Source organism: Pan troglodytes, chromosome 11, assembly GCF_028858775.2.
Source record: "Pan troglodytes isolate AG18354 chromosome 11, NHGRI_mPanTro3-v2.0_pri, whole genome shotgun sequence".
NCBI lineage: Eukaryota > Metazoa > Chordata > Mammalia > Primates > Hominidae > Pan > Pan troglodytes.
This window is the reverse complement of record NC_072409.2, coordinates 7,974,191-7,998,182: the sequence shown is the minus strand read 5'-3', so window position 1 is coordinate 7,998,182 and position 23,992 is coordinate 7,974,191. Positions and strand designations below refer to the sequence as shown.

General features: G+C 56.5%; 1 protein-coding gene across 2 annotated transcripts in view; it reads left to right on the top strand.

Moving 5' to 3' along the window:
* Positions 1-23,992, top strand: part of ASS1 (argininosuccinate synthase 1) — a 56,469-nt gene that overhangs the window by 11,118 nt on the left and 21,359 nt on the right. For both annotated transcript variants that reach the window (XM_001165570.7, XM_003951552.5), the window contains 7 exons: positions 2,490-2,678; positions 8,184-8,240; positions 10,846-10,920; positions 14,952-15,022; positions 15,602-15,632; positions 20,995-21,085; positions 23,834-23,918. In XM_001165570.7, the coding sequence (XP_001165570.1) occupies positions 2,490-2,678; positions 8,184-8,240; positions 10,846-10,920; positions 14,952-15,022; positions 15,602-15,632; positions 20,995-21,085; positions 23,834-23,918 (599 nt within the window). The remainder of the gene's footprint in view (positions 1-2,489; positions 2,679-8,183; positions 8,241-10,845; positions 10,921-14,951; positions 15,023-15,601; positions 15,633-20,994; positions 21,086-23,833; positions 23,919-23,992) is intronic.

Genomic DNA, 23,992 nt, shown 5'->3' with positions numbered 1-23,992 from the left:
ACGAGAATGTCCCTCCTTGGTTCTGTGCCTCCCAAGTGCTGGAGAGCAGAGGGGTTGTCTGAGCAGTAGCCCAGGAAGGGGAGAAAGAGCCCTGAGTGTTGAAGATTCGAGTGCGCTTTCAGCAGTGCAGGAGCAGGCTTTGTGCATGGCTTCAGCTTTTGTCCTTTATTCTAGATGAGCAGTTCTCAAACCTTGTGGTCTTGGGAACCCTCTACACTCTAATTTACGTGGTGTTTTTAATGTTTATTTTCTTGCATATAACATTAGGATGGGCCAGGCACAGTGGCTCACGCCTGTAATCCCAGCACTTTGGCAGGCTGAGGCAGGCAGATCACCTGAGGTCAGGAGTTCAAGACCAGCCTGGCCAACATGGTGAAACCCTGTCTCTACTAAAAATACAAAAATTAGCTGGGCGTGATGGTGGGTGCCTGTAATCCCAGATGCTCGGGAGGCTGAGGCAGGAGAGTCGCTTGAACCCAGGAGGCGGAGGTTGCAGTGAGCCGAAATCACACCATTGCACTCCATCCTGGGCAACAACAGCAAAACTCTGTCTAAAAAAAAAACCAACCAACCAAACAAACAAACACAAAAACACATTTATCCTAATGTTTTTTATATATCCTTAGTCCCAATTACTTTCTTTTCTTTGCCTTTTTATTTCATTTTTTAAAATGATTTTTTTCAAAATAATTATAGACACAGGAAGTTGCAAAAGCAGTACCAAGAATTTCTCGACTCTTAAAAATTATTGAAGGCCTTGGCTGGGTGTGGTGGCTCACACTTGTAATCCTAGCACTTTGGGAGGCTGAAGTGGGCAGATCTCTTGAGGTCAGGAGTTTGAGACCAGCCTGGCCAACCAGCCTAGTTTCTTTAGTAGAGAAACCCCACATGCCTGTAGTCCCAGCCACTCGGGAGGCTGAGGCAGGAGAATCACTTGAACCTGGAAGGCAGAGGTTACAGTGAGCCAAGATTGCACCTCTGCACTCCAGTCTGGATGACAGAGAGTCCATCTCAAAAAAAAAAATTACTGAAGGCCTTAGAGAGCTTTTGTGGATTACATCTGTTGATATTTATCACATTAGAAATAAAAGCTGAAATGTTTTAAATGAACAGTTCATGTTAACATAAGTAACATTACACTTATGAAAAATAACTATTTTCTCAAACAAAAAATTTTAGTTAAGAATCTTACTGGCTTCCATTTTTGCAAATCTCTGTAATGTCTGGCTTGACAGAAAACAGATGGACTCTTGTAGCGGTTTTCTGCATTCACTTGTTTTTTCGTTTGTTTGTTTGTTTTTCTTTTTTAGCCTCCCAGGGCTTCCTCGCTATGTGATGCCTTGTTTTATTGAAGTTTATGAAGAAAACTGGGCAACACAGTGAGATCCCATCTCTACAAAAAAATAAAAAACTTAGCCGGACGTGGTAGCACATGCCCGTAGTCCCAGCTACTCAAGAGGCTGAGGTGGGAGGATTGCTTGAACCCAGGAGATTGAGGCTGCAGTGAGCTAGGATCACACCACTGCACTCCAGTCTGGATGACAGAGAAAGACCCTGTCTCAAAAAAACAAAAAAAAAGTTTTCACTCAGTGTCTCCCTGAAAAGTCATTGGGAACCCCTGGGGGTCTACATTTCAAGAACCATTCCTCTAGATCGGGGTTTCTCAGTCTCGGCATTGTTTCCGTGTGGCTGGCCGCCCTGTGCACGGGAGGATTTTAGCAGCATCCCCAGAGCCTTTACCCACTAGATGCCAGAATTCCACCCCCCACCTGGTAGTTGTGGCAACCAAAAATATCTCCAGATATTTCCAAATGCCTCCCCTACTCCCACCCCCAACAGGGACAAAACCGTCTCTGGTTGGGAACTACTGCTGTGAGATCTTAGGTGACAACTAAGTTTCATCTTGTTGGGGCTGATTTAGAAGCCACATCCAGCTTCACAGAATGGTGCATCAGGATTGATTAGGAGGCCGGCCGCGGTGGCTTGTGCCTGTAATCCCAGCACTTTGGGAGGCCGAGGCAGGTGTATCACCTGAGGTCAGGGGTTCAAGACCAACCTGGCCAACATGGTGAAACCCCGTCTCTACCAAAAATACAAAAATTAGCAAGCCATGGTGGCATGCGCCTGTAATCCCAGCTACTCAAGAGGCTGAGGCAGGGGAGTTGCTTGAACCTGGGAGACGGAGGTTGCAGTGAGTTGAGACTGAGCCACTGCACTCCAACCTGGGCAACAGAGCAAGACTTCGACTCAAAAAAAAAAAAAAAGAGAGCTATTGATTAGCAATGTCTGCCATGAGTGCAGGAGGGAGAGTAACAGTGCAGTGTGCTGGGATTGATGAATGATGTCTGCTACAGATGCAGAAGAAGAAGCACCAGGTACAGCGGGGGTGGCCCCGTATAGGTCTCAGCTAGCTGAGGCCCCTGGGGCTCTGTATGCCAGATGGCCCCTGTCCTTGCCTACTTCTTCCTTCTGGGCTCCTCTTCCCGTAGGTGTTCATTGAGGATGTCAGCAAGGAGTTTGTGGAGGAGTTCATCTGGCCGGCCATCCAGTCCAGCGCACTGTATGAGGACCGCTACCTCCTGGGCACCTCTCTTGCCAGGCCCTGCATCGCCCGCAAACAAGTGGAAATCGCCCAGCGGGAGGGGGCCAAGTATGTGTCCCACGGCGCCACAGGAAAGGTGAGGCACCTGGGAAGGGCCGGGCAGAGGGAGATGAAGGCGGAGGGGCGTGGGAAGGAGATGAGCACCCCTCGAGCGGTTTCCTGGTGTGCCTCCGGGGCAGATTTGGTGCAAGGCGGCTACATGGCTTTGTTTAGACCCCAATGAGAGGGGTAACAGCTCGCCCCTGCGCTCCATGCATTGTGGCACCTGAACGCCCATTCTGAGTCCTCACCTCCACCTTCTGCTGTGGGAGCGATGTCACCCCATTTGGCAGACTTGCTGCTGAGGCCTGGGGACATTGTCCAAGGTCGCACTGGCCAAGGTCACTGCGTGAGTCCCCCAGGGGACACGCAGGAAAGTGTTGAAAACCCTGAGTTGGCAGAGTAGGGTTCAAAGGCAGCTCTGCTGCTGGCTTGCCGTGTGTCCTCAGCCAGGGCCCTTCTCCCCTCCCTGAACCTCAGTTTCTTCATTTGCAAGATGGGGCTCATGCCATGTCTTAGTTTCCCAGGGCTAGGGTAACAAAATGTCTCAAGCTGGTGGCTTAGAACACAGAACTGTTCTGCCTCATGGTTCTGGAGGCCTGAGGTCCATAGTGAGGGCATGGGCAGGGCCACGTAGCCTCTGAAGGCGCCAGGAAGCCTCCGGCTCAGCCCTCTCTCCAGCTTCCAGTGGCCTCTGGTGTCCCTTAGCGTGTGGCTGCATCACTCCTGTCCTCCCGTCCTCCATCTTCCCAAGCTGTCTTCTTCCTGTATCTTTGCATCGTCTTCCCTCTGCTTGTCTGTTTACCTTCCCCTTGCTACAGGAACCCCAGTCTTGGATTAGGGCCCTGCAATGACCTCATCTTAACTTGGTTACTTTTTTTGGGGGGCGGGGGGAGGGGGACAAAGTCTCACTCTGTCGCCCAGGCTGGAGTGCAGTGGCTCGATCTTGGCTCACTGCAACCTCTGCCTCCCAGATTGAAGCAATTCTCCTGCCTCAGCCTCCTGAGTAGCTGGGATTGCAGGTGTGTACCCCACCACACCCGGCTAATTTTTTGTATTTTTAGTAGAGACGGGGTTTCGCCATGTTGGGCAGGCTGGTCTTGAACTCCTGACCTCAAATGATCCACCAGCCTTGGCCTCCCAAAGCACTGGGATTACAGGCGTGGGCCACCATGCCCAGCCTTAACTTGGTTATTTCTGTCAAGACCACATGAGGCCACATTCGGAGGGACTGGGGTTAGGACTTGAACCCATTATTTTGAGGAAACACAAATCAACCCATCCCGTACCCCTTCCCTCTGGGCCGTGTGTCCCAGTGCAGACTGCGGGGTCCCCGTGGGGTGCAAGACAGGGAGCCCCCTGCCTGCTGCTCTTCGGAAGGCAGTCCTTGAGAAACCAGATTCCTGACAATGTTGGCAACTGTCAGCCGATGTTTTTATAAAGACCCAAGTCATGAGCTCTCAGTCAGTGGACAGCACGCCAAGAGCCTGGTACAGGAATTGACTGTTTACCAACCCCACAGTCAGAAGGCTCGGAAACTCCCCAGTGACGGGGAGCTCACTACCTCGCCTGCCCGGGCTGGTCAGGGTGCTGATGGTGGGAAGTCCTGGCTCACTGTGGTGCAGGGACACACACAGCTAAGATGATGATGGAGGAGACACGGTTGATTTGAGGGTGGCCTCAGAGACAGCCACCCACCAGGATGGCACCTGTCATGTCTTTGAAAGTCCAAGTGTTCGTTTCTTCACTGGAGCACTGGTTCAGCAAGCTTGCACTTGGTATCTGCTGGGAGTTGGGTGCTTGCTGGCATTGGCACAGTGCTAACTTCTTGGGCTCATTGTGTACCTTCAGAGAGCCCATTTCCTGGCAAGAGAAGAGAAAATGGATGTGTGATGAGGAATGGGGGTGGGGTCGGGGGTCTCTGCCAGGGAACTGCGGGGGCAGCAGGCAGGGGCTGAGGATGAGTCTAGAGGAGTGAATAATGGCATGGAGGAGTGTGAGAGGCAGAGGGAACAGCCTGTGGAAAGGCTTAGAGCCAAGAGGCCCTGAAGGACAGTCTGTCTGGGGCTGTGGAGCAGGAGCTATTGCTGTGGGGCAGGCAATAGGGCCAGGACTGGGCTGAGGCCATGCTGGGAGGTTTGGCTTCATCCTGAGGGCAACTGATTAGTGGGTGGAAGGAGGTCTCAGGTTGGATGGAGGTGGCCAGTGACTACCCCAGCGAGATGCTGGGGAAGAGACAGGGGAGAGCTTCTCACAGACTGTGGCCTTGGTTTTTACTGTCACTCCAACTGTGGATGATGGGATGGTAGGAAACCAGGCAAGGAGGGTTGGGCGGGCCTGAGCTGTTGGGCAGGACCGTGTGTGTGCTGCCATCTGTGCAAAGGTGGTGGCAGAGGAGGAGAACCCAGAGGATCAGGACTGGGCGACACAGCGAGACTCTGTCTCAAACAAAAAAAAAAAGCTCCCGACCCATCTGCCTTAATGGAATGAGCTGGATCGTGAGCTTCCTATCCCAGAAGGCATAAAAGCCGAGGGCAGGGGATCAGAATTCTGGGAGGTGTCCTGCCCTCAGGTCTTTCCAACGGTACCATTAAGGTTCAGTAGGGCGGCATTCAGGTCTGGTGGAGTGCATGGGTGGGTGGGTGAGTGTGGGTGGGTCGGCTCTGGCTCAGGCAGTTCCCGGGTCCATGCGGAGACCCCCACCCCGGACCAGCCCACATTTAGCCTGCAACAGCCTCCCGCAGCCGTGTGCGCCCCTCCTCCATGTGGCCACCAGAGGGCGCCAGAGGCTTGGGTTTGAGGCCTTGGGGGCCGACAAAGGCGGGAGGAGGTGGCGGCACCACCGGGGTCCTCTTTTCCCCACCCTGGACCTGCAGGGCGTGGTTCTGAGCAGAACGCCCCCCAAGATAGTGCTATGGCCGCTCGGGACTTGGGGGCGTCCCTGCATTCACACTCAGAAGACCCAAGAGGGACGGACTCCGGGGATGCCAGGGAGTAGGTGCTACCTGGCACAGCCACCTCATTCCTGGGGTTGACAGGCAAGGCGTACTTCTGCGCCTCAGGGTCCCTTTATGACAGTACCCAGGAAACCCCCAACAGCCTCTGGAGACAATTTCCGAGAACTGGGGGTGTGAGTGGAGAACCAGGAAGACTGGGAGCGAGGGGGATCCAAGGCCTTGGAGGTGCTGGTCCAGCCTTCAGGCATTTACCCCCTGAGTAACCACCCAGCACCACCATCCCATGAGTATCCACCCAGCACTGCCCCGGGCGCCATCACAGGGGACGGGCCAGGTGGAGGCTTTCGGGTCTTTGGGCTCAGGGAAGGTGACAGTGAAATGTTGGGGGAAGCACGGATTGGCCTGGGATGTGAGGGGGAAGGGCATCCTGTTTGCTAGAACCGCCTGAGCCCAGCCCTGAAAGCAGAGGCGGAGGCAGCCTCCCTCCCAGCACCCCGTCCAGACAGCACCTGGTGCAGAAATTGAGCCGCACTCTCCCCTCCCGTGCCCTGCTGCCAGCCCCACCCCTGCCCACCCAGAGAGCTGCACCGAAGCTGGGGTGGCCCTTGCGGGGCTCCTCTCTCCCCCTAGTTTTGGAAGAGGGGCCTGGAAATATGATTCTGAGACTCTGGCCGGGGAGCGAGAGTTTTGTAAATGGCACCATCTGTATGGGTGCCCCAGGGCAGATGGGAGACCCCAGGCTCCCCATTCCCAGTGGGCCCGTGTTTACATGCATGTTTACACACGTGTGCACAAATATCAGCATGCGGACACTCGTGTGTGAGACACTACATCCTCCTTCTCCCCGGAAAGCTGCCAGGAGCTGCCCTGGTGCTGGGGTCTTGGGGTTCAGAAGGGGAAGGATTGGACTGGCCTCCTTGGCTCTTGCCTGAGATGAGGGCAGAGTTTGAACCAAGGAAGCATTTGTTTGGCCTCTTTGAGGGTCTCTGGCTCCTGAACAGATGGGTGTCCCCATGGCAGCGTCTGGATGGGCAGACAGCAGCCCGGCCGTGCCTGGCTGGTGAGGCACAAGCCGTCTTTGTGTTGGGGAAACATGAAGCTGTGGGGGAAAAATAGCTGGGCCATGCAACGTCGGACCGTGCCTTACCATCTAAAATGAGGCTGTCTTTTAGTTGCTCCAGGAACGGGGCCGGCCGGGGGTCCGCAGGCAAATGTGTCCACCCCCACCTCAGTGTCCTCATCCGTAAGATGGGACTAATAGAACCTGCCTCCTGGGGCTGCTCAAAGGATTCAGTGAGTTAATTATGCATGGAGCTCAGCCCTGAAGCCTGAGTGTGAACCGTTAGGATGAGCGTGTTTGCTGTGTGGCCCCGGGCAAGTGGCTGCACCTCTCTGAGCTTCACTTTCCTCATCCATAAAATAGGGCTAAAAATCCCCCTGGCCCTGGGGGCCTCTCTGAGTGACAGCACATAGTAGGTGCTCACTAAAGGGGCTGCATGGAGGGTGAGTGAGGCCAGCCCAAGGCCTGTGCCACACACACAGCTCCCAGCTCTGCAGAGAGGCTGAACCCTGGATTCTGTGCCACCTGACGAGAGTCTGGAAAATAGCATGTAATTCCCACCGCTGCCTGGCTGCGCCCATGCAGTTTTCACAGTAGGCAAAAGGTCCCTCTGTCATTTCCACAGCGCTTAAGTCTCCCTCTGGGCTGCCGAGCCCACGGGGAAGCAGGAGACGTGCGCGGCCATTTTCTCTCTGGGGACAGAGCTGGACTGGTGGATGCCTGTGCTGACCCCGGCCTCCTCCTCCTCCTCGGCATCAGTGTGGACGGTGGTCCCAGCTATGTCGGGGGTAACGTTCACAGCTCAGTGGGGTGTTGAGGTGTCTCCATTTGCCCACAGAGGATGCAGGCGAGGCAACCTGCCCGAGGGGGTGGCTGTGGTGCTGGGGACCTGGGCTTGGGTCCCGGGCCTGCCCCGGCTGTGTGTCCTTGGACTGGTTCCTTTCCCTTCCTGGGCCTCAGTTTCCCTCTCTGTGCAGAGAAGAGCTGAGGAGCAAAAGGCCCTCAGTGGTCACCTAGTTCCACCTCCTCCCTGAAACCAGCCATTGAAGAGATGCAGAAACTGAGGCTCAGAGAGGTGACGGGGTTCCCAAATGTATGGGTATGGGGGAGTCCAAGCACCCTGGTGCCCCAGCCCTGAAGTGAGCTTGATTTGGGGCAGGGCAGGGTCAGCAATGTGGGGGCCTTGAGGAAGAGACTATAGTGCGAGCTCTGGGGCTGCAGGAGCAGGGCCTGGCCCCCCAGGTCTTGCCAGTGGCTGGGCCTCCAGCTCCAGGGGGTCAGATGTGTCCTGCACCCACCCACGTGACATGTGTGCCCTCTCCTATACTCTGCCATGTCCCCAGACGTGCACATCTCCCTCCTGCCACATGCCCACACATACACGACCTACACTGCATGACCCCACATGTGTACACGCTCTGCCCAGCTCTGTCTCCGCCACAGGCTGTCCTTGTCCTCACGTCCTCCCCCAGACTCCAGAACCCCCATCCTGTGGCTCCTGACAGCCCTCTGTTCTGCGTTGCAGGGGAACGATCAGGTCCGGTTTGAGCTCAGCTGCTACTCGCTGGCCCCCCACATAAAGGTAGGATGTGGCTCCTCCCCTTAGCAGGGAGCACTGGCAGCTGCAGCACCTGATGGGGAGAAGGGCGCAGGGTTCTGGGAGATTCCACAGGACAGGCACAGAATCTCCTCCGTGGCAGGGGTGCCCATCGGGTGGACAGCCTGCTGGGGAGGCTCCCTTCGCTGGGGCCAGCTCCAGGGGACAAACTTTCTTCCCTGCCATTCATTCTTCCCGGAGGGGCTGTCCAGGTGCTGGGGCATGGGACAGAAAGTCCCTGCCACTCTTCAGCCATATCCCTGGCATCCCAGGTGTGGGCAGGCATGGCTCTGGCACCCCAGGTGCGAGCAGGGATGGCTCTGGTACCCCAGGTGCGGGCAGGCATGGCTCTGGCACCCCAGGTGCAGGCAGGGATGGCTCTGGCACCCCAGGTGCGGGTGGGGATGGCTCTGAAACGTGGTTGCTGGTGTCTGGGATGCTCAGAGCCCTCCAAGCCCCAGTCAGAGCCCCCAGCTATGCCTGGCTCCTCCCCAGGCCGCCTGTGCCTGGTCCCCAGCATCTCTTGAGCCTTTCCTGGGGTGGGAATCACCAGGATCTCAGGGCATCAACTGCCCTGGCCCGTGGCATGTCACCCAGGCAGGAGGGCACCTGTGGGTATTGCCCAGCCTGCTACTACCATCCCCACCCCTCCAGCTTGACCTTGGACCTGGCCTGTGTCCATGCATGAACGATGGACACGTTCATTCCTTCACTCGCTAGCTCATCCTTCATCCAGTGTCTACTGAGCACCCACTCAGCTCCAGGGGTGCCGAGTGCAGGGCCCAGGGCAGGGCCGAGCAGTGGGAGTTTGAGGCACACTGCCGCTGCAAGCTGCCCAATTTTTCTAGTAGCCATATATATAATATATAAATATTTGTATATAATATGTATTATATATAAATACATATGTTATATATATATATATTTTTTTTTTCTTTTTCTGGAGACTCGCTCTGTCACCCAGGCTGGAGTGCAGTGGCACAATCTCACTGCAACCTCTGCCTCCCAAGTTCAAGCGATTCTCCCTGACTCAGCTCCTGAATAACTGGGACTATAGGCATGCACCACCACACCTGGGGTTTCAGCATTTTGGCCAGGCTGGTCTTGAACTCCTGACCTCGTGATCCACCAGCCTTGTACTCCCAAAGTGCTGGGATTACAGGCGTGAGCCACTGCACCCGGCTGTAGTAGCCATATTAAAAAACAGAAAAATGAAACAAGTGACATGATTTTAATAACATGTTTTACCGAAACCGATATATCCAAAATGTTATCATTCCTCCTATAATCAATGTAAAAAAATAATTATTAATGTTTACATTCTTTTTTATTCTGTGTTGAGTCTGCAAGACCCAGAATGTGCTGCATGCAGGCATGTCTCGCTAGCTGGCTGGATTTCAGGTGCTCTGAATGGCCACCCGTGGCTTGTGGCCACCTGTGGGCAGCACAGGCCGGGACTGAGCTCTTTTGAGGCCGCTTTGGGCTCAAGCTCCGGAAGAGTTGCCCCCTCCTAAGCCCCCAAGGGGCTCACAGGAGTTTCCATTTTGTTCTTTCTAAGAGGAATCTCTTTCCCTGTCCCTTTAACCAGCTGGTAGCTCTTGGGATGCGTGGCCTGGAGGTGAGCCGTAATGAGCTCTAATGATCTGTTTTGACCCCAGACACCAGGCAGCTGAGTGGCTGGGACAGTAGCTGCTTGTTGACTTGCTGCCAGCGAGGCCGCAGGACGGGGCCCTCCCTCGGTTCCCACAGCAGCTTGGGGGGCCAGGGTGTCCAGTTTCGAGGTCTTTGTCTGCAGAGGCCAAGCCCAGGCACTGAGATGGGATTGGGGCAGGGGCCAAGCTGCTCCAGGAGCTGGGAGTAGGGCTGTGGTCTTCCCATGGCTGCCCTGAGGGGCTGAGGAGGTGGCGGGCCCCTTCCATCGCCCTGCACCACCGTCAGCTCCACGGCCCAGCAGCCAAATGGCATCTCCACCCCCACACACACATGCCCCCGAGTCCTGCTCAGAGGCAGGGGCCTGATGAGCTCCAGGGCTGAGTCGGGGGCTCTTTTTACCAGCTCAGGCCGAGGGGCTCAAGTGGAATGAGCTTGGTCCCTCAGCCAGGCTCAGAGTCTTCCCCCACTTCTTTCCCTTCCACACCCAGAGAAGTGGGTGGGGGGCAGCCTATGCCTCTCTGGGCCCCCGACCACACGTGGGGCCAGGCCAGCAGCGGCAGCTCTGTGGACTCTCCCTGGGTCATGGCAGTGGCCCTGTGGCTGAAGGTGCTGGCAAGGACCATGAACCCCGTCTAGTTCAAACTCTCAGGTCTCAGATGGGGAGACTGAGGCCCAGGGAACAGGGACCCCCTTCTCCCCCCAACACACCACCATTCTGCCATGGAGTGCAGGCTCCGTCCAGCCAGCCCCGGTGAGGGAGTCTGTGTCCTTCCCCTCTTTCATGGGGCTCCTTCTCACCCTCACAACACCATCCTCTCTGGGGACATGCTGGAGACCCCCATGGGCCCCTCCCAGGAGAGGCCAGCTCTGCAGCTTACAGGCCAGGGAAAGCCCACAGCTCGGCCCTCCCGGCTCTGACCCCTTGTCCTATGTCCAGGTCATTGCTCCCTGGAGGATGCCCGAATTCTACAACCGGTTCAAGGGCCGCAATGACCTAATGGAGTACGCAAAGGTATGGCCGAGTCTCCCCACCACCCCCAACCTTTCCCTACAGCCCCCTTCCAGGGCACATCCCTGCTGGGGGCTGTCTGAGCCAGTGGCCTAGGCCGGGACTGACCCCATGTGATGGGGGATTGAACTTCCACCCCAGCTGCCTACACACGTGGCCTCTGTCCCCTGGGCCGACCCCACAGAGGTGTGGTCATCTGCCAGCCCGTTGCCAGGGCGGAGCCGCTCTGAGGCCATTTCCCAGTCCCCCGAGCCAGAAGACACAGGGCTCACTCTCTCTCCTGCTCCCTGGGAGGTGGAGACCAGAGCCCTGCTTGCCACCTCCGCAGTGTGTGTGTCTTGGTGTGTGTCACTTGGGGGGATGGCTGGGGGATGTGATGGCCGGCCGGGGGGATGTGATCGGGAGCTGTTCTCCCAATTCCCTGGATACTAATTGCCCCTAGCGCTTTCCCGGGAACAGGTAGGCGCTCCAAGGGACGGTCGCAGACAAAGCCTTTTACGGCACCAGCCCTTTTTGAAGTACAAGTTGCAATAAAACATATTAGAAGTTTTGCATCAAGATCCTTAGCCGCTCCCCAGGGCACCTTTCTTTTTAGCGACTCGATGGCAGCCCTTGACAAACAGCCTCAATCAATCAGGCCGGGGAAAAGCAACTCAGCGCACACACCAGAAAATTGCTCAGGTTTTTAAATAGCAGTCGCCAAGGCTGGCTGTGAGCTCTCGCTGCAGCCAAGGTGCCGCGTGGTAGGGGACGCGGCAGGGACGCAGCCCTGCCCCCGCCGCCAGCAACCCATTAAGACCTGGAGTGCTGGGAGGGAAGACCTTCTCTGCCATCTGTTGTTTTATTATTAAGAGGGGAGTTTACAAGAGCAAGCCCATATGTTGCCAAACAAATTGTCAAATAGCAGAGCTATTAAGGGAGCCGGGTTGGCGAGGTTTCTCCTCCTTGTCTCTTTGATGATATAGAATATGAAGCGTGTTTCATCTTTAAGAATAATGAATTGGAGCCCCCACCCAGCTCTACCCTCACGCCTCGAGTCCTGGATAGAGAGGGGCAGGGCTGACCCATACGTTGCCCTTTCTTTCCGTTAAGTCCCCAGACAAAAGCAGCTTCTGGTTTTTCTAGCAGAGATGAGCCTCAGGAGCACACTGCTGTCCTTCCTTCTCAGGTTTTGAGGAGAAGGTGCTGAGCTCAGCTTCCATCCCAAATAACCTTTTGAGCCGGAGAAGTTTGCCAAGGAAAGATGAGCATGGCCCCCTCGGCCACCTACCCTCTCCTGGAGATGGGTTTCATCAGAAATGACTGTGGGGAATCTGAGCACGTTCTAGAAGGAGGCAGAGGCAGTGTTTCTGCACCCAGGAAATGTCAGAATGACTGAGCAGTGATGAGGCCTCCTCCAAAATTCCGAGCCAGGCAGGATCTGAGATGGATGACACAAAAATCAATGGGGCTTTCAAAAATCTCTGCTTTCAAGACCCTTCGGTAGCCAAGGCAAAAAGGCGCCAGAGGACTCATAAAAAACATGCATTTGCTTCACTGGCCATCCTCTCCCAACCCATCGTCCAAAGGAAAAACACTCAGAACCACCCCATCCTTGTCACTGTCACCATAATTTAAAAAAAAATTTTTTTTAGAGACAGTGTCTCACTCTGTCACCCAGGTTGGAGTGCAGTGGCACAATCCTAGCTCATTGCAGCCTCAACCTCCTGGGCTCATCTGACCCTCCTACCTCAGCCTCCTGAGTAGCTGGAATAGCTGGAACTACAAACGTGCCCTAGTACATCTGGCTAATTTTTGTTTTTTATATATATATATTTTTATTTTTTTACAGACAGGGTCTCACCATGTTGCCCAGGCTGGTCTTGAACTCCTGAACTCAAGTAATCCACCCTCCTTGACCTCCCAAAGTATTGGGATTGCAGGTGTGAGCCACCACACCCAGCTTTGGCTAATTAAAAAATTTTTTTTTGTAGAGACAGGGTCTTGCTATACTGCCCAGCCTGGCTATAATTATTATTTTTAAAGCCAGACTACAAGGTGGGAGCTAGAAACAGGATGGTCTCACGTTGTCTACATGTTGGAGATCGTTTTGTTTTTCCTCCTCAATTACAATGAGAGTGTGAGGGGGGCACCCCGGGACCGAGAGAGGCTGGGAAACACAAATCTCTTTGGTCTTGGGAGGGTCATTGTCATTGGCCCCTGTTGCTTTCCTCCCCGCCCTTTCGCCTCTCCTTGCTCCTGGACGGAGGTCCGCTGAGAAGGGAGGCAAAGGTTTTTCCATGCCACCCCCCAAAAACGGAGGCTCCATGGAGCCTGGCCGGCTGCTCTTCTTAGCACCCAGCCGCTGAGCTGAGTGAGGAGCGAGGACGGAGCCCAGCAGGCCACCAGGACATCTCTGCTGGAGAGTCCAGTCTTGCCTTGCACAGGGTCCGGGTACCCATGCCTGGCCAAGGGCACAGGGTGAGTGTGTGGGCTGAAGAGTCCTCAAATTCTAGAGTAGATCGTGGGCTATGTTTTGTTTTTTTAAATTTCAGTTTTCATGTGTAATATGGTAACTGTTGATGAGATAATCTACACAAACTAAGGCTCTTAGGGGCCCTTAGTGATTTTTTCTTTCTCTTCTTTTTTTTTTTCTTTTTTGAGATAGAGTCTCACTCTGTCACCCAAGCTGGAGTGCAATGGCACTATCTCAGCTCACTGCAGCCTCCGCCTCCCAAGTTCAAGTGATGCTCCTACCTCAGTCTCCCAAGTAGCTGGGACTACAGGCGCCTGCCACCATGCCAGGCTAATTTTTGTTATCTTTAGTAGAGATAAGGTTTCACCATATTGGCCAGACTGGTCTTGAACTCCTGACCTCAAGTGAGCCACTGCACCTGGCCTTGTAGGCTGTTTTAAAATGAGTCTCCTGGCTTTCTAGAAAACCCCGAAACCAGAGCATTTAGCCTCATTTTAATGTTAAGGTGGTGATGGGGAAACAGCTGCTCCCTGCAGGAGGCCTCTAGAATCTCACCATCTTGGGAATGAGCCTGAGTGGGGTCGATCCCATCAGGAGAGAGATGGGAGGGTGACCCGGTGGGGGCTGCCTGTGGTTCCCACAGGGACCCAGTGGGGCTGAGGGGCTGAAGGGGCTCAGAGGCAGAACATCCAGTCTTGCTGGCTCTGAGGGGCTGGGTGGGGCCCCTTCACTGCACCCTGTGCCCTATAAGCTTGGGGCCAGGAGAGCAGTGCCAGGTGTCCGAGTGCAGGAGGAGGCTGGAGTGCACGAGCTGGATTCCAGTCGGGCGTCATCAAGGGTGGTGCGGGTCCCCAGGGCAACAAGCCTCATCTTCTTCCTCCTCTTAAGGCTGAGTCAGGTGGGCCTTCCATGCGTGACCTGCAGCCCTCTTAGCCTGGGCCTCCTGGGCAGAGGTGGGTGTCCTCCTGTAACAACAGACTGGGCCATTTAGGAAGCAAAACAGAGCCAGAGCCGAGTCCCTTGGAGACGGGATCTGTTCCCCTTCTAGGGTCTGCAGAGTGATGTGTGCGGCTGTTGCGCCAGGCCCAGGGAGGGGTGCCCCCAGAAGGTGTGGGCCATGAGCTAAAAGCTCTCCCTGCATCCTACCTGTCCTGGGGTCCACAGGAAGCACTGCCTGGGCTCTGGTGCCAGGTGCCCTGGTCCACAGTGCGAGTGGGTTCACGCAAGCCCCAGCTCGTAGGGTGATGGCGGGGCTGGTTGGCTGGTGCTGGGAGACCTGGGCATGGCACCTGCGTGCTTGCTCAGTGCTTCAGGGGTCCTTGAGATGTAGACTCAAAGTCTTCTGGAAGGAACCTCCAAGGTCAGCATCGCAGACACACGGTCCTGCAGTTTCTCTGGGGCATGTCCAACAATAGGGTCCCCCCAGGGAGGTGACTGTGACCAACACTAGGAGGTAGCCGGGGTCTTGTCTGAATGGGGGCCAGAGTTTGGGGCTCTCTGAAAAAGCAGGGCCCCTGGGACGGACCTCACGCGTCCTTCCAGCCGCCTTACCTCCACCTGTGCTGTCTCTTTCCTGCAGCAACACGGGATTCCCATCCCAGTCACTCCCAAGAACCCGTGGAGCATGGATGAGAACCTCATGCACATCAGGTAAATCCCACCCTCCACCCATCCTTGGTCCTCCCTGGCTCATTCCAAAGGACGGCCACGCGCTGCCCCAGGACGTCCTGGTGACCCCCACACCAGTGGTCCCTGCCCTCGGGGAGCTGAGAGGCCTCAGGCAGGACAGAGGTCGAAGCGCCCGGCTCATGCACTGCCCTCATTGCAGTTCTGCTGAGTGTTGTTGGGGAGATAGATCATGGGGACCCGGCCTCATCAGGAGTATCAAGGAGGGCTTCTTAGAGGAGGTGGCATTCAAGGATGGAGAAGAGGCCCAGATGGGGCACAGGGGAAGAGTGTTTAAGGCAGAGGCAGAGGCCCCCCAACCACGTGCAGAGCCCCAGGGCAGTCCCCAGAAGACAGGTAAAGGCCCCAGCTCTTTCTTACAACCTGCAGCTCCACGGGTGACTATGGTGGGCCCAGAATGTTTCAGGCAGGTTGGCAGCAGATGCTCTGGCAGAGAGTAAAAGGCAGACCAGGCTCATGGGCACAATGGGGTGTGTGTGTTGGGGGATGGGGACATGCCATGTCCCTCCCCAGCTGACCCTGTCTTTCCTTTCCCCTCCGCAGCTACGAGGCTGGAATCCTGGAGAACCCCAAGGTAATCCCCCAAACCCCGTCTCCTCCCAGCTGGCCACCTTTGGTGGTAGCAGCTCCATGCCGATGCTGTCTGATGTATTTGTAGCCTAATTTGAAATTTCACGGGGGCCAGCCGTGGGGCTGGGGCCGAGCCCTGCCTGTGTTCCCCGACCCCCGCACTGGCCCCCCTCTGCCCACCCTCTCCTCGCTGCATTTGAAGACATCCCCCCGCCCTTCCTCTTCTAATTGCCGCTGGGATGAACAGGGGAAGGAAATATCTCAGGGCAGCATAGAGAGAGAGTGTGATTGTGAGACAATAAAGAAGTAATTAGGCAGATGAGACACTTGGGGGAGGGCCCAGCCTGTGCCCACCAGCTCCCAGGCTGTGCTGCTGGAGTTTTGGTTGTAGGGGGCGGGGGGAGGCATGGCTGAGAGCCCCAGGCCCCATTTGTCTGGATCCGTGTTGCACACCCGCCACCACCGGCCACCCTGATCCAGTCCCAAGCCTCCCGGGCGGGCTGGACTGGGCCCTCAGCTCTGTTTGAAGTTTCGGGTTTCTCTCCCGGGGGTAGGGGGCTTCTTTGTGTCTACCCCTGCCCACTGTGGGAGGTGGGGGAGGCAGGGCCAAATCTATCATGGGAAGAGAAAAATCTCTTTGTCCCTGAGGGAATGTGTCTTAGTTCCCGGGCCCAGCCCCACACCCCGGGGAGGCTGGTTTGGGGGCGGGAAAAGTGTGCTTTTTGAGGGGATGCAGCTGGGCCTGGGGGAATCAAGAAGACCAGCTGGAGGGGAGGGTGCCCGGGGAGGTTTGGTGAAATTGGGGAGCGCCAGAGCCCCGCCCAGGATCCCCCAGGGCCCGGGCGTCTGTCACTCTCACGCCCGCGTGCCGCCCCCTGGTCGGTGTTGGCTGTAATATCACATGGCAGCCACCATGTCTAGGGAGCGGGCGGGGGGTGGCATTGTCCTGGCTCAGTTCCTAGGACACTGGCTGGGAGCATCCTCACTTTATGGGTGAGGAAACTGAGGCCCGGAGCCGCGACACGCCCCAGGGCACCGGCTGCTCGGGGCGAGGGAACGGGCCCAGGGGCTGGTGCCCTCCAGCTCTGTGGCTCCCCTACTGCCCACGGCCCCTCCCTGTCCAAACCTGTCACTCAGGAGAGCTGCCACCCTTGCCCCCTGGGGGCTGATGGCCCCTGTGTGTGGCTGCTGCCTGCTGGTCACAGGTTTTTCTAGTTCATGCTCTGCTGACCCCACAACACTCAGGCCAGCCACCCTAATTAGCCAGTCAGTCAGCTCCAAGGGAGGCAGGGAGGCCGAGCCTGCAGAGTGGCTTCCAGGCAGGGCATCCTCTCAGGCCCGTGGGCCCCAAGCATGCTGGGCAACCACTCCCGGCCATTCTCCAAGCAGCCTATGGCCTCTGCAAGCAGCCTATGGGGGCAGAGAGGAGGCCCCCCCAGAATAGAGGACCTCAGGATTGAGAGAGCAGAGCAAGGCCAGAGGGAAATCACCCCCTCGGACGGTGCAGGAGGGCATCCAGGGCCTGGAGCAGGTTACTGAGCTACGGTGGGCAGGTCCTGCGCCCTCCCAGGCCTCCTGTCTCATGAGGGCATTGGGTGGAGAAGTCAGTACTAAAGAGAATCTGGATTAAGGATCCTGCTACCTCACCCACACTTGGGTCCCAGAGACAGGAAACCCGAGTCTAAATCCCAACTTTTCTTCTTATTGCCGTGCAACCTCGAGCAAGTTACCCAACCTCTCTGAGCCTCCAGTACTCCTTGCCCAAAGTGGGAAAACACAGCACCTCCTTCCTGGGGCATCTAAAGCGCTTGGCCTGTCTCAGGGCAAGCCCTCAGTCATGCAGCTGGGGGTCCCATGCTCCCTCTTCATGGGAGGAAGGGTCCAAGGTCCTCTCAGGGACCCCTCTCAAGAAAGGCTGGGCTGGGCTAAGGTGTGAGTCAGGGGAAACATCGTTCCTGCTGAGAGGCCCGGGGCACCCAGAGTCCCACCCAGGCACCCAGAGTCCCACCCAGGCACCCAGAGTCCAGTCACTCTGGAAGGAAGTTTGCCCCAGCCATGCAGACTCCCCAAGGGCTTTGTGCTGAGGGTGGGGCTCAACGTCAGGACGCACCCTTGCATCCCTGGACCTGGCAGCCCTGTCCCCCTTGGGATGAGCTCAGGGGAACAGAGCCTGGGGAACCCGTGCCCCTCCCCCTCTCCAAAAAAAGCCAGGAGACCTGCGGAAGGGAGGGCTTGAAGGCAGATGGCTGAGCCATTTTCTGCCTCCGTGAGGGCTGATTGAAGGGCAATGAGGCAGCTAATGCGAAGAAAGATAGAAATTTACTTGCTTTAACTTCATACGGTCCACAGTGAAAGAGTTCATTCAGTCGCCGGCCCGCCATAGCTGATGGATGAATAAACCATTTGCGGCATCGATCATGCCTCTACATCATGGTTTAGTTCATGGGCCATTTGCTTCCAATTTCTCCTTCTCGGGGCCTGTTTCATGCTTTCTTTCGCCCTCTCCCCCTAGCCCCCACCCCGACTCTCTCTCTCTCTTTTTCTTCACTCTCTTCCCTCCCCCGCACCCCCCCCCCCACAGATGACATTGGAAGTGAGCCCTCCCGCTGGGAGGGATAAATAGATGGCATTGATACTCGGCAACAAACTATTTGTCATTTGAACTGGGCTTTTAGGAAGGAGAGTAAAAAGAAGGCAGGCGCTCGAGCCACCGCGGAATGCAAAGCAAATGTCATTTTATTTCTATTTAGTTATTTTATTTAATCGGCGCGGTCAGGTGCCCGCCCGACAGCTGCCTCTGACTTCCGCTGCGGTCTGCAGAAACTCGTCCTCCAGTCTTCCCATCCCCTCTCCTTCCAAATGCACACACTGTCAGCCTCCACTTCGGTCTGGGGCTCCCTCAGGAAGTGTGGCGGGAGAGAAAGTGACAAGCAACGCATTGAAAACAGTTGACAGTCGGGCCCAGCGCAGGTGGAGGTGGGAGAGAGCTGGGCTTGGTGGGAGTGGGGCCCTCGTACCGGCACCCTGGTTGGAGGCTTGGGGGAGTCCCAGGCAGCTGGAGATGGGGCTGTGGAGTTGTGTGGTCACCCCAAGATCCAGTCCAGTTCACTTTACCTTTTTGCTGAGGATGAGCCTTGGGACCCGTCTGTGCCCAGGGAATGCTGCAGTTGGCAGGGTGGGCCAGCGCTGATGTCTGCCTGTGGCTGTGATGCTGGCTGGCTCTGGCCACAGGCCTCACCCTGTTTCTCAGCCCAGGTTACTACAGCAGCTGGGAACCAGCATAAGGTGGCGGAAAGAGTCCCTATGTTTAGCTTCCAAAGCATGGTTTGGAGAAGCCACCTCTCAGCCTTGGCTTTCCCTGTGGTCCATAGAGGCATCAGGCTGGGGGTCCTTCAGGGCCCCTCCTACCTCCTGGAGTCTGTCTTCAGGGAAAGTTCTGGGTTCTTGTTCCTGCCCCACAAATGGGCACTGATGCAGGGATACAGCTGGCCCTGAGTCACATTGTACCTTGGAGGTGGGGTTGGAGGATCCACCATGGTCCCTGTCTTAGAAGGATCAATTGTCCTGGTTTGCCCAGGACTAAGAGGTTTCTTGGGACAAAGGACTTTCAGTGCTAAAACCAGGAGAAATCAGGGCACTTGGTCACTCTAACACAGAGCCACAGGCAAATGACCACAGGTGAGCTTCCAAGGCACTTACGTAGCCCCATCCCATGCAGAATGAGGAGGAGGCTGGGCCGAGCATGTACCCCCAGAGTGAATTTCAGCTGCCCTTTCCACCTGCAGAGCATGTTCCCGTTTGTACCAGGCCTTCCCTGACATTTTCCTGTGTGTTTTCATGTCCAATTAAAAAATATATATATACTACTTAAATTGTAAGATGGCCAAGGGCAGGTATCATTTTCCCCATTTTACAGATGAGGAAACTGAGGCTGGAGGAAGTGAAGCTTCCCCAAGGCCCCCCAGCCTGAGATCTTGATCCTGGCATGGGGTATTGCCCATCACTCTAAAATACAATGTGTATTTGGCGAGGACCTCGCGGGGCTCCTGTCCTGAGTGCCAGGGAACAAGTCCCACGTGGTCTCTGCCTGCACAGAACTCACAGTTGCAGCTCCAGTCCCTCCCGCTCAGCCTCAATTTCTTCATCTGTTGATGGGGTAAGAGCGCTTGACCTTCTTACCAAATGGGGCTGCTGAGAACTCAGACTGCAGATGGGAAGCAATACGTGAATGTGTGCAAGGTTTTTTTTTTTTTTTTTGGTGGGGGGGTGGGGGACGGAGTCTTGCTCTCTCACCCAGACTGGAGTGCAGTGGTGCAATCTCGGCTCACTGCAACCTCCGCCTCCCAGGTTCAAGCAATTCTCCTGCCTCAGCCTCCTGAGTAGCTGGGACTACAGGCGCATGCCACCATACCCGGATAATTTCTTTTGTATTTTAGTAGAGATGGGGTTTCACCGTGTTGCCCAGGCTGGTGTCGAACTCCTGAGCTCAGGCAGTCCACCCACCTCAGCCTCCCAAAGTGCTAGGATTACAGGCGTGAGCCACCGTGCCCAGCCGTCTGCAAGGTTTTTAAAGCAAAGATGAGACAGCAGTTCCTGGATGTCAGCAGGTGAACAAGGACCCCAGGCACAGGATGCCCACAGGAGGGACCTGAGCAGTCAGGCCCAAGAGGCCTCAGTCCCCACAGTGGCAAATGTCCAAGCCACAGCCTGGGGGAGCTGGGGCCTCCGAAGGTGGGAGGGAATTTCGAGAGTTTCAGGCAACACGCAGCCCCTCCACCACTGCATCAGACGAGAGGCCCATTTTCCAACACGCCCAAGAAAAAATATACATAAAGGTTGATGTGTTTTCAAATGGGTTTTTGCTTTGCTCTTCTCTTTTCTCCCTGTGAGTATTAACCTTGGGGACCCTGGGGACGGCTCGGCTTGCCAGAGCACCTGCTGGGGTCACAGGCAGTCATTAGCTTTGCGGTCAGTGCAGAATAAACCCCAATCCCGAGCCGGCGAGAGCGTGCGTGCCGCTCCTGGGAAGCCCTCGGAACGCCGCCTTGCTCCTCCAAAGTCACACTTTTTCCTGCCTGACTTGTTCCTCTCCAGCTATTCTACCTCCAGCTGTGGGGGCGTCGAAGAAAAAGATGAGATCAAGTTGAGGGGAAAAATTGTCTGATTTCTCCAGCCCTTTGTTTCCCAGGCCCCTGGCAAGCGGGGCTGGTGCTAGGCTGAGGGCTGGGGACCGGGGGATCTGCCGGACCCCACCAGCTGGTGGGGAAATGGACAGAGGAGAGGGGTGCAGATCCCCGCGGGAGGTGGGCTGTAGGGTGTCCAGGGACTGGTATGTCATCCGCCCACCTCTTTCTGTCTTTTGTCAGAACCAAGCGCCTCCAGGTCTCTACACGAAGACCCAGGACCCAGCCAAAGCCCCCAACACCCCTGACATTCTCGAGATCGAGTTCAAAAAAGGTATGTGCCCACCTGTTGGGACTCGAAGGGGGTTGACTTTTGGGGCCCTGGCTCCTTTCCCCTCCCTGCCTGGGAACCTAGGCCCTCTTTACCCCCGCCCTGCATTCCTGGAAGCTAGAGTTCAGGCAGGGGCTTCAAGGTAACGCACAGCCCACCTCCCTGGACAGTAGGACCCATGGGCCATGGATGCCTCTAGGCTTGGGAGGAACACGCCCTCGGCTACCCATCACTCGGGTTCATGGGCACCAGGTTTGGAATGAGAGCGCTCTAGTCCCTGAACAGCCACTCAACTTTCCTGGGCCTCAGTTTCCTCAGCTGTATCTGAGGATGAAAGAGTGCCTGCTGTTTTCCTGGGGTAGAATGAGGCCTGCAAGGGAGCGTCCAGCCCTGGGCCCTGACCCCGGAAGGTGCTCAGTAAACGGTGAGTGTTGGCGAGCTGGCCTCATGGACCCCTGGGACCCCACATGGAAAGCCTTCGCCAGTCTTCATTGAGCCACTCTGGGCCTCACCCTGCTGACCCCACGTTCAAAGCTGTGGCCACTCTTGCTCCCCTCGGCAGTGGAGGCTGTCCTGATCGCTCCCTCCTTCTCACTGCTGTCAACAAGAAGCGTTTGCTGACCTGGCCTGAGTGCCTGGGTGCCTGAGCTTGGGAGAGGGCATCTCTTGGCCTGGAGGAAGGATGGAGAAGCGAGGCATGCCTGCCTGGGCTCAGAGGGAGGGCTCAGAGGGCCTGAAGGGGTACCTTTTCAGGAGGCTGGAGTGATCAGGGAGGCTTCCTGGAGGAGGTGGTGCTGGGCACATGGGCACCCAAGGACCAGGCGGGGGGCTGGCCCATTCGTCCACAAAGTGGCTGCCCACACTGGAGCTGGGATGAGAGGGAGAGAGGCTCGTGGGGAGGCCTGGCCCGGCTCTGGCGCTCGGCTCTTACCCCGGCTACCACAGAAAGGAGGATAGGGTGGGGAAGCCTCAGGCCGGTGGGGAGGCAGAGCTGCAGATCCCCCTCTCCCCCTTGCTGGTGTGACCTTGACAGCCAGCTTCACCATGCTGGGCCTTGGGTGCACTCATCAAAAAACAGACCACAGGCATGATGCTCACAGGTGCCCAGCATGGTATGTGGAATGGGGTGTTGGAGGCTAAGTGCTTTAATAATCTGCCTCTTCTGGGCCTTTCCCAAGAGCTTGGCCAAGCCAGCGACTGTCTTCCTTGCTCCCCTTCATCTGTCCCAATCTACTGGGCGGCCAAAGAGGACCCCAAAGGCAGCTGGGCCCCCACGCCTGTTTGCAGGCACAGAGCCTCCCTTGAGGATCATCTCTGAGAAGATGGTGGGAGTGGCCCCAGCAGCACCTCCCAGCTCCCTGCACAGGGCTCCCAGGAGCCTGGAGAGCCGTGAGGGTGGGAGGCGGGTGGCAGGCTGCGGAGGGTCCTGGGCACCAGGCTCCGGCAGCCCTGCCCGAGGACCAGGGCATCTCTGCAGGCTGAGCTGGAGAAGAAACGTGACCTATTGTCATGATTTGGGGACTGTCTGGAAGAAGAAAAAAGGACCGGAGGAACCCTCCCCTCGCTAGTGCCCATTCACTCTCTAGTTAATTTGTTTGAAGTTTTAATCTAATTATTAACTATTTTAAAGGCTAAGAGGCTTTCTCCAGCAGCAGCACCAACAATGTCACCTCTTCTCCCGGGCAGGCCCCATCTAAGGCCCCAGCGAAGGCCGATAATAGGACCGGGGAGGGAGAGAAAGGGAGAGGGGAGAGGTGGGGGGTGGCGAGAGGGGCTTAAGGTTCATTATTGGGCAGACTTACATTTAATAGCAATTTACAACCAAGTTATAAAACCCCTGGAAATGGGGGTTAAGAATGGCGAGGCTGACAGCGCCTTGAGTGAAGCCCCTCCAAGCGGCGCCTGGCTAATAAAGCCTCGAAAGCCGCTATTGAGGCCTGATTGGCACCCGATGGCTCGCTCCATGGTAATGAGCCGGGCAGATGGGTGGGGGATTAGCCGCCAACTTTGAACAGCTTTTCTTTGTCACTGTTTCAGCTCTCTTGTTAGCCCCAATACATTTATTGCTCATTTCACACCGCTCGAGAAAGTGCCCCTTGCTATTCAAAGTCAACCCCGAACCCACCCACTGCACCCCCGCCAACCCCTTCCCTCCTGCCCTCCTGCCACCCCGGACCCAGCTCCTCGGATTCAGGGACGCTGCCGACACCTCGCCTGCTGGAGCGGGCACCGTGTCACCCCCATCAATCAGATGGCTGCGTGTGGGTCTGGGGTACAGGGTCGGGGCGCGGGGTCCGCCTGACAGACGTGGCAGGGGGCTGTGTGTGTGTGTGTGTGTGTGAGCGAGTATGTGTGTGCTTGAGCCCAGCCACACCTCGGCCAGGCGGCCCCCGGGTGACTGGTGGGACAGAAGGTGCTCCCGGCGTAAGACAATGGTGGAGCGTGAAATTCAATTAGTTCAGGGCCTGGTTCCAATTTCACAGCCCCTAAATGCAAAAGGGGCAAAGAGAATGGGAGGGTGGGGGAGAGCGTTTTTATTGCATTTTCTCTTTCATTCTGGGGGGCTTTCTCGCCCCTTCTCTCCCTGCAGCAGGCCTCAACCTGCACAGGGCTTTTGAAGGAGTCATTTGGAGTCCATATCTGTCACATCCATTTAAGGCGTTTCGGGAGGAGGGAGAGGGTGGGGTGGCGGGTGCAGGCTCCTCCGCTGAGCCGGGCCCAGAGGCCCACTGCCCTCTCTTCCCACCCCAGGGGTCCCTGTGAAGGTGACCAACGTCAAGGATGGCACCACCCACCAGACCTCCTTGGAGCTCTTCATGTACCTGAACGAAGTCGCGTGAGTGTCTGCAGCCCTGTCCGGCCTCCTGGGAACCGCCGTCTCGGGCGAGCACAAGCCTGGACCGTTGCAGC